This window comes from Lucilia cuprina, chromosome 4, assembly GCF_022045245.1.
Source record: "Lucilia cuprina isolate Lc7/37 chromosome 4, ASM2204524v1, whole genome shotgun sequence".
NCBI classification, from domain to species: Eukaryota; Metazoa; Arthropoda; class Insecta; order Diptera; family Calliphoridae; genus Lucilia; species Lucilia cuprina.
Genome location: NC_060952.1, coordinates 42,593,410 through 42,607,511, shown reverse-complemented (window position 1 = coordinate 42,607,511; position 14,102 = coordinate 42,593,410). Strand labels below are relative to the sequence as shown.

General features: G+C 27.7%; 1 protein-coding gene across 3 annotated transcripts in view; it reads right to left on the bottom strand.

The window, feature by feature from the left end:
• The window catches only part of LOC111679321 (serine-rich adhesin for platelets), a 143,561-nt gene that overhangs the window by 3,442 nt on the left and 126,017 nt on the right, over nt 1-14,102 (bottom strand). For all 3 annotated transcript variants that reach the window (XM_046948328.1, XM_046948329.1, XM_046948330.1), the window contains one exon: nt 1,201-1,391. In XM_046948328.1, coding sequence (XP_046804284.1) covers nt 1,201-1,391 — 191 coding nt within the window. The remainder of the gene's footprint in view (nt 1-1,200; nt 1,392-14,102) is intronic.

Sequence of the window (14,102 nt, the reverse complement as noted above, 5' to 3'; positions counted from 1 at the left end):
GTTGTGAATAGTACCAGTTCTGTCTTAATTGGATTTACTCCTAGACCACTGTCTGTGGCCCAATTACTGAGTAGCACCAGAGCACCAGACATAATATCGCTAATCACGTCTGGGAACATTCCTGATACCAGTATCACAACGTCGTCCGCATAGGCAACGACCTTTATGGTATATTGATATGTAAGTATAACGGCATCAAATGCATTAAGCCCCAACTAAAAGTTGTATGAGTGTTGTATTCCAAAAGTGGAACTCAGAATATATAATTAACATTTGCCTCTCGCAGCATAATCGGCTAAACAGATTTTCAAAAAATTTTCATCGTGCCCACCTGTATGTCTGGAAGGAACTGAAGGCTAAATTTTATTTCGAAATTTCAAGCAATAGGGGCGTGGTACCCCCATATGAATTAAATACAAAAATTAGTATATCTGGGAGACGGTTAGAGACAAAATCCTCAAATTTTGCACGAATAACTTTGACATCCATGTGAACATATGGAACAAATTCTAGCACATCCAATATAAATTAATTACATTAAATTATTTAAATTAATAAATGGTACTAAAATCCAAATTGAGGTTTAGAAAAATTGGCGAACTTGCGTGTCATTCCGTATTTCGAAAAGCAAATACAAAAATTGGAAATCTGTGAAACTATAGCAAAGCACACTTGGTATAGCTAGTATATAAATATATAGATGCAGATTGAATGTCGGTATTTATATAGAAAAACTAATTTCGGTATCAATACTGGTATTGAATTTTAAACGTTTTTTAATTGGTATCGGTTGGTAACCTTGAAAATGTCACAAATTTAATTAAAAACTTTTAAAACTCAAGTGGGAAACAATCAAATGCAATTGGAAATGGTGTAGTGACATATAAATTTAAATGCAAAAATATCAAAGCAAAACGTTACATTAAAATATCTAGTTGCTAGATAATGCCTTTTCAAATACATTCAATGTTTAGTAATAAATAATAAGATGCCATTTGTTCCATTAATAGTACAATTCTCGGTACATTCATCTTACTACATCTTTAAATAATACAAGCAAAATTATGAGTTATAAATTGCATGTGCACTTGAGACTTGTGATGTTATCTTATTTCTTCTTGAGACTTGTGATGTTATCTTATTTCTTTATAATGACGTTCATACAAAAAAAAAACTAATTAAATAATTAAAAATACTTACACCTAATGAACTTAAACTGCTGCGATTTTGATGCATTGCCACCAAACGATCTATATCTTCATCAGATTGTGTGGGCCAATTATCACTGGAGCCTGAACCACGTGACTGTATGGGACTAGAGGTGGGATCATTATTGCGTTGACCCATAATGGGTGAACGACTTAGTTCTTCAGCGGCTGCCTTTGCCTCTTCTGTAATGAATAAAAAAACAAAAACATTTATTTAATATAATTACATTTTTTCTAATTTGTTTATATAGATACAAGTGTTTCATTATTTTTATTTCTTCTTATTGTTATTATTTTTCTTTCTATAAACATACAAGCATTCATTTGTTTTAATGTTTTATAATTAGAGATAAAAAAAATTATTTGTTTAATCATTGTCTAATTATAAATTATGGTTTTACATGCAGTTGTTATTTTATCTATTGCTCTCTCGCAATTGTTTATTAATAATTTCATTTTATTTTTACACTATAATGATTCGATATTTTAACCCTGACTGAGTTGTTTAATTATATTGTTACCAAGTGAATATCGGTTTAAGCCAGTATAGTTTTAGATATTTTGCAATGAAATATAAATTATTATTATAATGACTTAAAATAATATGTTTTCATTCTTAATAAACATTGATTTAATAAATAAAGTTACACGATTTGGAAAATATATGAAAACATCATAAATTTCCTGGTGTTTGACGTAACAAGTTCTATATATGAAAAGATTTACTGCGTTTAAAATGTAATTTCGTAAATCGTAAAAGTTTCCACATTCATTTATTGTGATTTTTTCTTGCACATTTACACAAATGGTTATCTATATTATTTAGAAGAGTAAATTTAGTTCAAATAAGCGATCAGTATCAGTGTTGTGAAAGTAAAATCTATCCCGTACAATTTGTGATAAATTCAATGTCAAATCGAAAATGCACTAACTGCACAGTTTGTGGGGATTTTAAAGGTTTATATGAAAAACCTTAATGATAATTTACAATGTGTTCTCTACTTCTGAGAAGTGCTAGAAAAACAAATTAAAAAAATATTGTACACTTGTTGCACTACCTCCTTGTATGACCACAAAATCATGCAATGTCTCCACACTATCGCAATCTTTTTTTACACCTTGAATGATTAATAATTGCTGTAGAGAGGGTCTACTGCGTGATACACTGCAACGTGAACTATTCACCGAAGTTGAGGCTGTATTGATGGCAGATTCACTTGGGATAATAACAAAATCATTTATATCAGAATCCTCTTCCAAAGTTTCTAGAAAACGATCAGAATTTGATCTTAAACTATCATCCCAAGTCCAGGCACGTTGTGATTTGCTTGAGGAGGAATGTTGAGGAGGTAAATGTTGACTGTGACGTCGTTGTAAAGTTGTAATATTGTTAGTGTTTGTGGTTTGGGTGTGGCGTGGTGGCAAGCCGGCAAATGAAACTCTATTGTGGCAAGTAAGATTATTAATAGTAGTAGTAGTTGCACTAGTAGAAGTGGGTGTAGTAGTTATGGTATTAAAAGTAGAAGTGTTGCTAGTAGAAAATTCTAATGTCTGAGTTACTTGAGTAGGTGGTAGAGGTGGTGTGTGGCAAGTAGTAGTAGGTGGTGTAATAATAGTTAAGTTAGTTGCATGATTAGTGTTTACGTTTAGTTGTGATGTCATACTTATTGTTGGCAATTGTATTTTACAATTCTCATCTGCCGTTGCTTTGTTGCAGCTGCTATTGCTGTTACTTAAGTGCTGGGCTAATTGTGCCCTCATTTTCTCTTCTTCCTCTGCTTCACGTGCATCTCTACGTTTAAGCTCAAAAATGTAAGCATTAAACTTAGCATCGATATCATCATCTTCGTCGGAATTGTATTGATAAGAAGCTGACGTCGATGATGTTGTAGGCTTGCAACATGACGACAATGTCTTACGCAGCTGTCGCCAACATGATAGCTTGTGTTTTAAACGCCAACTTTTTTTTGATTTTCTATGGCGTCCATAACGTTTCCACCATAAATATGGCCATTTACGTTTATGGTTGACTTTAATCGATTGCGTTGAATTGCAACTGCTGTTGCGCATGCGATCTAACGAGGCATAATTAATATTATTGCCACCGCCACTGCCATTATAGGCTGTTGTGCGTGATGTAGATGATGACGTCGTGCAACTGGTACTGGGTTTTAATTGTTGTTTTGATTTCTTTGTTATTGTTGTTGGCATAAACAATTTATTACCACCAGCTTTCGTTTTCGTTGAGCTTGCAATTGCTGCCGTTGTTGTTGTCGTTGCATTTATCTTTTTATTGTGGTAATTGTGCACTGTTGGCTCGAACGTTTGTTCCAAATGCGTTTTATTATTATGATTATTATTGGATTTCGTTTTCATTTGAAACTTTTTGGATTTTTTATACGATTTCGTATGTGACATTTCATCATTTCCGTCTGGGCCATTATTATCACCGGTATCGAACGGATTATAGGTTTTAACATTTTTCATTTGTTTCGTTTTGTAATTCATTAATCGTGTTAGTTTTTTCATTGCATTTACAAAATTTTTATATTTGTGTGTCGAATTTACTTATTTTTCATTAGTATTTGTTTTATGTATTTTATCTTGAAATTCTTGTATAATTCAATTGTTGTTTTAATTAAAGTTTAATTGTTGTTTATTGAATTTGAAGTGCATGAAGTAATTAATGTGTTGCCACAGCAATAATTTCAATTAATTTATAAAAACACAAATTAAATGTCTTAAGAAACTGCTACTTACAGGAGTTTAATGATCTACATTGTTAAGTAATTAAAACTGCAGAAAAATGTTTATTGCTAGTGACAAAATGATTTCATAGATTTTGTACTGATTTTATTTTAAAATCAGTGAAAGTTTCTTTGAGTTTAAGTTATTTTAAATTCTTCACATAGAAAACAGTTTTACTCTTAGTCTTTGTTTTCAATTTTAATTAAATATTGTTGAAACTAAATTTATAGTTGATCAGTAGGATTTTCTAATTATGGTTCTGTTATAGAATTTTTTGATTTATAGTGTAGTCAATTGCATTATAAGGATATATAATGAATTTCTTGGAAGAGTAATTGATTGCATTTTTTTGGAAATAAATTCCTTTAACTCCCCAGCAAAAAATAACTTCAAAATGTAGCAGTACTGTTGTTTTTAATTCAAAAAATGTCAGTACAGAAAAAACATCACTCCCATAGATGCTAAGAAATTGACATAGCGCTATTTTTGAAGGGGTGATAAAAGCAATTCTTTTGGAAGCACATCGTTTTGAAATTCTGCTAAAAATATTAAATAAACAAATTATGTTTGTCAAAAGTACTTTTTTATAATTTATAATTCAAAAATTGAGCAACTTTTTTAGATTTTAAATAAAGACTCTTAAGAATTACAAATTTTAATATAAAATATAACTACGAAAATGTAGACATCAAGTTAATCTAAAATGACACATTTAAAGAAACATAATTACAGAAATAATGAAACATGAAATGATTAACTACAAGTATTTTAATAAAATATCTGTGTTAATCTCATCTTAAAAAAAAAAACTGTGAAGAAAAATAGCAATAAAATTAAGTCCTCTCTAGTACATAGAATAAATTTATATTTTTGGTCTAAGCAAATTTTTTTTGGTTTATTTTTAATTTAAACCACAAAAATGTTTGAATGTCAAAGTAGACAAGCGGCTAAAATTAAGACATTTGCATTTAAGTCAACATTTAACAACAATGACAAACGTCACAGCAACAACATTAAAATAAATATGTTTGAAAAAGAAGAAAAAAACATACTAATGAATATAAATAAAGTACGTATTCGTAGTATTTACTTATTTACCTTAATTTATCTTTATACCAAACATGTTGATATGTCTGCAAGTATGTATTTCAGAGTTTGTGTTGGTTTGTTACCAACAACAAAAAAATGTGTTTTAAAAAAGTTTTAATTAAAAATTCAACACACTGACATAGAAAAAGAAAATAAAACTGAAATAATATTTAAGTTGTGAAAAAAAAAATTATGTATAATATAGACTTATTTCACTTGTATGTGGCATATTTGTAAGTGGTCTATTCGCTTAATATCATCACAGCCGGCGACATCATAATATCTACAATAAATTGTTATTTTATACTTGTGCATAATGTTTTTGCAGAACTTTGAAAGAATTTGAAAGTGAAAAGCAAATGTGTCAAATGTTTATACTAGCCAGGTAAAACTATTTAATTTTAATAGCTTTTTTACGATACTTTGAAAATCTTTTCAAACCTTTCCACAGGTATTTCACATTCCCTTTTTTGCAAAATTTTTATGATGATTTTTGAAAGTTCTTCAAATTAGTTCCTAATCAATTAGTTGTATTAGCTAATAAAATAAGCTATTAAATAGCAATTAAATTATAGAAAATATTAACTGAAATGTTAAAAACGTTATAAATTCCGTTAAATCAAATATAATGGACCAATTAGTCAAATTTGATGGACAAATAAAATAACAAAAATGTAACAAAAGATGAGTGGTAAATAATTAAGAAAGTATAAATGGGAGTGGCTGACTATAGTCATAAGATAACTTTTTACTAGTGTCAAAGTATAGTCAGGAGTGGCTGAATATGTTCAGTACGTGAGAGCATGGAACTATGTTCAAATGAGCAAGATCATCAAGGCTTGTAAAAAACTTAACTATGGCGATTTTTACAGAGATATAAGTATATATAACATAATTGTAAGCACAAAAGTCCGATTTAAACTATTTTCAATAGGCTTCGACCTCAGTATGTGCCGAATTTCATCCAATTATTTTGAATCTTGCGACCTGCACCTTGTGCACAAGCTTTTCGTGGACCAAAAATAGGTTATTCTAATTGTTGCGTTAATAGAACTAATTCCTTAACATGCTTAGAAATAAAAGAAAACAAAGTTGAATAAAGAAGTTCTGTTGTGCCCATCAAACTTTTGTTAACATAACTAAATTCTTAGTTTTACGACGAACTTAAAAGTACGAATTTAATTCCTTTACATAATCTGATAAAAAATAAAAAATGTTTCCCACACTGAACCAAAAATCGATTCTAAGACGATACTTTAAGGTGGATAAAGGACGAATATTTTTTGCGTAATTAACATCAGCAAGTGGTGCGCAGTTTATCGAATAATTAAAAAAAACCTTAGTTATTGGGGTTTTTACAATTAAATGAAGCAAATAGTTCTGAAAAAAACGAATATTGAAAACGAGGGATTTCTAAGATTTTTCAAAAGTAGGTTAATAAAATTCCTGTTCTTCACGGATTGCCACATTCTCTAATAAGAGAGAAAATTAATAAAAAATGCAAAAATATTAAGACATGGATATAATTATGAAATCTTTTCAGAATTTAAAGATATTAGTTGTATGGGGACTTTACTTCGATGTTTAGAAATTAACAATTTTCAAAACAATAAACCCATAATATTTAATATCAAATTTGGACAAAAGCCACATTCGTCTAATTATATTCTTCATTTATCTGAAAATATATATCCAATTTTATATTGTTATGCATGTACATATGTATATTTCCACTCAAAACCAGCTCCATTATACTGACTTTGGGAGTGATAGTATAATTTAGTTAAAAACTTAAAAAAAAATAACGGACAGTGTAATTTTCCGTATAAAAGGAGTGAAAGATAAATATACGAATTCCAGAGAAGTCGTGTCAGCATAGTTTAATGCAATTGATAATGTATACATTCCTTTAAAGTTCTAACTTATGTTTACCGCTTATTTGTACAAATGTTGTTTATCATCTAATGTAAGTAAGAGTAAAATAATGTATGTAAATGTAAAAAAAGAAATTATAAATTTCAAAAAAACACTTACTAACTTGTATCAAAAAACACACATGTAGTATCAACATACATATTTTTGTATGTAAGTCAGTGACCGGCAACCGTAGCCAATAGGGGCTGATAACAATTTAAAATCTAAATAATAAACAAAAGCTTTCAACTAAGCCGTAAAAAAACGGGTAATAGAAAAGTTGACTGATTAAGTTCTCTTTGTGCCGACTACCGATGTAAATATAGCTCCCATTATCTACTGTTGACAAATAACAGAAGTCAGACAGACAGACACAATAAAAGAAAATCAAATATTTTTGTTTGTAGTAAAAAGAGAGAAAGAGAAAAAAAGAAACGTGTAAACAACTTTTAAAAAATGTGGAAAAAATAACAACAGAAATAGCAAAATAAATAAAACAAATTAAAACAATACATAAACAAGTAAGTATTTGTACTTACTCTAACTCTCTTTTAAAAAATTGGTGTAAAAAATACAACAAATTGTCTGAATATAAAAAGTACTTATAGTTAAGTAGTCATACTTTTTTCAAGTACTGTGAGGTTATTGTATGATGAAGATTTCTTAAGTTTGTTTTTGAAAGATTAAGAAATACAACTCACACATAAACTTAACAAAAAGTTATGCTAATTTAAAAACAAATATAAAAGGAGTGAAACAGAGAGAGAGAGAGAGAAGCAAATTAAAACCGCTAACAGAGAAATGTATTAAAAGTTAAATATTTTTTTGTTGTGTCAAATGAATCCGAGTTTAAACTAAATATATTTTTTGTTAACTAAAAATAGTGTTTCGTTTTTTTGTTTGTTTATACCAGAACTCACACTTTTAAGAACATTTTTTTTTTAACATTAAATTTATTAAATAAATAACATTTTGCTTCGGTTTGTTAAAAGAAGATGATGACCTAAGGGGCGATACATTTTATACATACAAATTTTGTCTTTGTTTTGTATTAATATTTATGACCAGACGTGATGAATTACTCATGCTGACAAATAAATAGTTGATACCGAAATGCTACTAAATTGAATTTAAATAAAATTGTACTTTGTTTTAACTATAAAATGTTTATTTTCAAGAATTTTTATTAAGTCGAATTTGAAGCACGAGTTAAAAAAACTAATGATTCAGACCTGAAATTTTTCACAAGTTCTGAAACGATTTAGCAAGACATATTTAAAATATGAGGTGCCCATAACTTTATGTGAACTGACCAAAAGCGCACACAGTGGAAGACTATACACAATCATCGGACCTGATAATATGTCGGCAAATTTGAAACGTTGATCCCAGTGGGAAAGTGTTAGTCTAGCGGAACATTAGAGCAAAAACCCGTAATAATCCGTTGCTACAAGGATGGCTCTAAATTTGGGGCAAAGAAAACCCAGAAACAGAAATATAACATCGTTTACTTAGTCACAACAAATGCTTTCTATCTAAAGTACAGAAAGTCACGGGCAGTCCACTCATGTCGGTACCGAAAGATTGAATGTTATAGCTTTACAGGGAAAAGAGCTGACGAAATCAAAACCATTTAACGCAAGAAGAACCTATAAGACCTCTGGAATAATAAAACGATGCGTAGAACAGCAAAGATTTCATGGAGTAATCCTAACCAGAGAAGCGTCTTCAAAATGAGCAAGAGTGTGATTATTATGAATGCACGTTTTCTGAGTGGACAGTAATGATTTTTTATGCGGATTGAGACGATTATATAGCATGTAGAGAGAAGAGTTAAACTCTGGAGCTGTTTCATTGCAATTGTCAGGCCTTCGCCGAAATAAGATCCAAATATCTTGGGAGTTATGTTATTCCATTTATAACATCAATTGGAATCAAATCGTCTTTCAGAGATATTAGAATAATGAACCTTAGAAATAATTTAGAATTACAAAAGAGTTCTAGAAGTAATGCCGATATCATCTATTTCAAAAGTGGTATTCAAGAATCTCAAGTGGTTCTGTTTGCACTTGTTTTAGATTTAGTTTTGAGATTTAATATGTACATATGTATTTAATATGTATGTATAACATAATTAATTTAGATTATTCATAAGTTGAAAATGTCTTTAAAACAAAACTTGGCCATTAAAGAAAGTTCTTTACTTAAAAACCGTTAATATGGTTTGGGTAAAATAAAATATTTAAATAATTTACTTGATTTTAGGCCTTTAAAAAAATCCAGTTCATGACCCAAAACATTCCAACATTTAACCTAATTTCTCAACTATATATTGGTAAATCTGAACAAATTCCCAAATAAATAAATACTACATTGTAATGCAAATTTTATGGTAAAAATATATTTTAAAGTTACTTTTGAAAGACAAAACCTATTTAATTTTATTATTTATATATTTTTTTTCTTAAAACATCACGTTTTCCGCAGGTTTGAAATATTTTTTGTTTTATTTTTCTTTTAACATTTTTTAGCATTTTTTTTTGTTTAAAATTTAAGCAGAAAAAAAAGAAAAATGTGTTAAAGACTCATAAATAAAGAATGACAATGGTTGAAGGTAAACACAACAAATGTTAAATAAATATTTGTATTTTAAATAATAACAATATAATTTTTTTCTGCTATTTTAACTTGTTTCCGAATTATTTTTTTTTTAAATTTGGGGGTTTAAAGTAAATTGCAGTGCTATTTGCTAAAAATTTATGATGACCGATTTAATTTTTTATATATTTTTTTCTAAAAATTTTTTAGTGGTATTTATTATTATTATTTTTTTAATAATTCAGCATAACAATCGATTGTTGAAAACAGAAACTAAACACTTTCACTATTTGTATATTTTTATGTTCGAGTGGTCAATCAGTTGATTTAGTTGAGTTGAGCTCTCTCGTATAATATTGTAGCTAAAAACCGATGTTTATGATGCGGATTAACATTGTATTTAGTTGTTACTATTTTTAAATATTTTTATTTTTTTTGCAACATTTTTATTCAATTAAGAAAATGTATTAAAGCATGTAATTTTAATTAATGAAGTTACTTTCAAAATATTTATTTATATTTATATTTTATACATATTTTATCAGATAAAAATATATATTTATTTTTGAAAATTATTTATTATAAACCGTTTTGTTAGACGTTTTAATTCTAACTGATTCATAATGTTGATTTAATAATACATACAAAAACTAAGTAAATTATTCGTTGGAGATCACTTTTTTTCCTGTTATTCGAATTGTTTTAATTGATTAATTTAAATATTGACACGATCTTTAAATATTTTTAATTGCACACAAGTAAAAAATTTAAGTGTTTTCTTTACGACTCTGGGGAATTGTTTTGTGCCCTATAACTGCACAATTATGCCGAAATAAACATACATATACTGAGAGAAAACATTCAGTTGCAGATGTAAGATCAGAGATTGATTAGAACAAAAATTGGAAAAAATAAGTATCGTTAGCAGGTATTACTGATTACACTTGTTTTTCCAATTATAATTACTTGTAATGTGTAATTACAAAAAGTAATTTATTATGTGGTTAACAACAATTACATGTATTGTGTAACCCATTTTAATGGCAATTGATGTTTTGACAATAACAATTACTTGTAATTGAATTTTTGCCAAATACAATTACATGTAATGATTAGGAATAAATCATATTTAAAAAAGTTGTAATTTCTATAATTAAAATTACAAGTAAATGTAATTCGCAAAACTTCAATTATATCAATTATATCAATTACAATTCAAATTAATTGAAATTGTTAAGGCTTCAATTATAATTACTTCAAATGTAATTGCAAGCCTTATCCTCGGCAAAAGGTATGATAAACATAGTTTGAGGAATAAAGTTAAAACACAAAACTTTAATAATCTATAAGGTAGGGTGTTTATTCATCTATATGGTCACACAAAACCATGTTTACTAGTTTAATACTCTATACTACTTTAATAATCTATAAGGTAGGGTGTTTATTCATCTATATGGTCACACAAAACCATGTTTACTAGTTTATACTATCAATAAATGCGGTTAATGCCAGCGGACAAAATTTAAAGGCCTCTAATGCACATACACTTGTGAAAATAAATTTTCTCTTTATATTTAAATGTTTTGAAATGTATTTCGGAAATTCCAGAAAATGTTGAAGTAGTTTTTAGAAATTTGAAATTAAAGAGGCCTGTCACATAATTCCATTCTGATCGAAAGTGAAATTAAACATTAAAAAAATATGAATTTAAAAACATACAATCAAACCTTAAAAATAATAATTTGTTTCAATTAAAACTATAAGATATTGATATCAATTGCAATTGACACACGTGTCCATAATATAGGCTCCTTCGCTAGGCCCATTTAGCCTCCAATTTTACCAGCTAAACTCTTATGAAGCTGTATTTTCTGTCTGTGTTTTTAAAATTAATAATTTCTTAGACATTTTCTCATTTATATGATTTTTAGTGTGGCAAAAGGTTAATTTAATAAAGATTCATACCAAACAGAATATATGTGTGTAAGTATGTATATAAAAATAGAAATTCAAAGAATCTTTTTATTGTCGTAAATGCTTTATTACACAGAAACTCATACACGCGGGCAATAAAACGTTTAAAGATATAAAAATAATAATATTAATAGATGTGTAAAGGGCATTTACAAAACACAGCTTGAATGATCATTGGGTGAAATTATTAGTAAGTGATTCTTTAAGACATTTCGTAATAACTCAAGTAAAAAAGATGTTGAAGTTTAACTTGAAAGAAAGTTTAATTTTGACTTGTAAAATAACCTTCAATTATAACAAATTATGTATATAATATAAGGCTTATATCTAGTTTAAATTTTAAACCATTTACTAGTTTTGTTATGTTCTTATGAATTATTTAAATTTCAATTTAGACTCACATGTTTGAACCATAAGCTAAGTTTTATTTTAGGTTAAAATTTGGTTTTTAAAACTTATTTGATGTTAACAAACTGGTTTAAACATTTTGATTCTTTTCTTAAAATAAGTTCTTAAAAAGGTATTTACAACTTTGTATTCCAAATATATCACTTCCATATTCAGATATTCAAATTTTTTCACTTTTTTTAACCAAAATTTTAATCAAATGATTTATATTTCCCATTACCCAATTGGTTTCCAAGTAATAATTTATAATTGTTTATTCAATTACAATCATCACAGCAAAAACTTTCAATAAAAATGACGGAATTAAAATGCTTAAATTTTATATATGTATATTCCAAGTTCTTATTAAATTCTGAGACGATCTAGCCATGTCTCCAAGTATAGGGTTGAAATTCTACATAAGTGAGTTTCTTATAAGCACAAATCTCTCTATCGAGCTTTATCAGAATCGGTCCATAATTGACCCTTCCCCCCATTTTAAGGCCCTTTCAGTAAATTGCTTTAACGCACATAACTGGATTATAAACGCAAGTATAGCTACACAGAAGTAAGTATCTTACTTGCACTTTTTCAATGTAGGTTGTCCGATATATCAAAGACGCTTTATTTCCTAGGCCTATTTACATTTCCAATAAACAAAAATTTCAAATTTTAAAAACATTAGCTACATAATTGATTAAGAGAAAGTGCAAACGAAACACTAAACAAAATAACATATTTTTTTAATTAAATAAAAAATGTAGGTATTTATGTTGAAAATAATGTATGAAAAATAATCAAAATATATAAATTTTGAATAATACACCACAACTACTACAGCACGTTTGGCCACTAAAACTTAAGGTAGAAAATAAGTAATTTTGTTTAAAGTCAGCATATTAAGGCTGTTATGAATGTTTCTTAAAATTTGCTAACAAATTATTTTAGCTGTTATTACGGGGTGTTGAGTAATAGTAATAACTAAATAATAACTAAAAGTAAATTACACACACAGGTATATATGTATGTATGTTTTTGAGGAGTTATAATGCAATCATACATTTTAATACATATACATACTTGTATTTATATATAAATATAATTTGAATTTAATTAATTATTCAGGAAATGTACACAAAACAAAAACTATGTATGTAGATACATCAACTATATGAAAGTACTAAAAGTATTAAGTTTGGAAAAAAAAACTTTAAAAAAGCAAAAACATTGTAATAATATTACAAAAAAGTTATGAAAAGAATTAACAATATTTCCGTCAATAATTATGGCAATAAATGAAATAAAAATCGCGTGTAGAAAGAAGCACAAGAAATATTCATACGAATTATATTGAAATTTATAAAAAAAAAACTGCCGGTGTAAAAGTGTAGAAATATATGATAAATGAATTTAGCCAAATAACATGTATATATTATTATTTAAATAAATAAAAAAATCTTAATAAATTTATTATGTTTTTTAATGTATTACTGCTAACAGAAACAAAGTTAATATTTGGCTCATTTCAGTAAACCTCAAATAAACTGGAAATACAAGTATAGATTTCAATTAAAAGATTGCTCAATAAACAAAGTTTTTTGTTGAACTTTTATCGTTTGCTGCAAATGTTATTTAATGTTAGCAGAATTTTGCAGACACAGTTTTAAGTTCAAAAAACCCTCCCACATGTCTATAAGATTGAATGTTTGAAAATCATAAAAAATTCTTGTCAAACAAACGAAATCTTTAACAAAAACTATATATAATTTTGTTCAATACAATTTACTACTCATAGAAATCCGCTTAATATGGCCAACAGTTAATTGACCTTGATTGTTTGCTTTTATTATTTTTTTCTTATTTAAAGTTAAGTGTTGTTGCTCTAACTATTAGCTCTAACAGTTGTAGTTTATTTGACCGACCGAGCTTTAGTCACACCTTTAGCCTAAAAAAAAAAAAAAACTATTTCTCAATTTACTTATGTTGTTCTGTTTAATTTTGTTATTTTTCCATGTGCTGCTTCTTCAAGTTGTTTTAACTTTATAAAATCATACATATTCTTTAATTCATATTTTGTATCTCACAACCGCGCCAGTCAGAGTAGTAGCAGCAAAACTGCTGCTGTTGCTGTGATCTCAACAGTGAAACAATTTATTGGTCATTTAAACATCTCTTTGTTGTAGA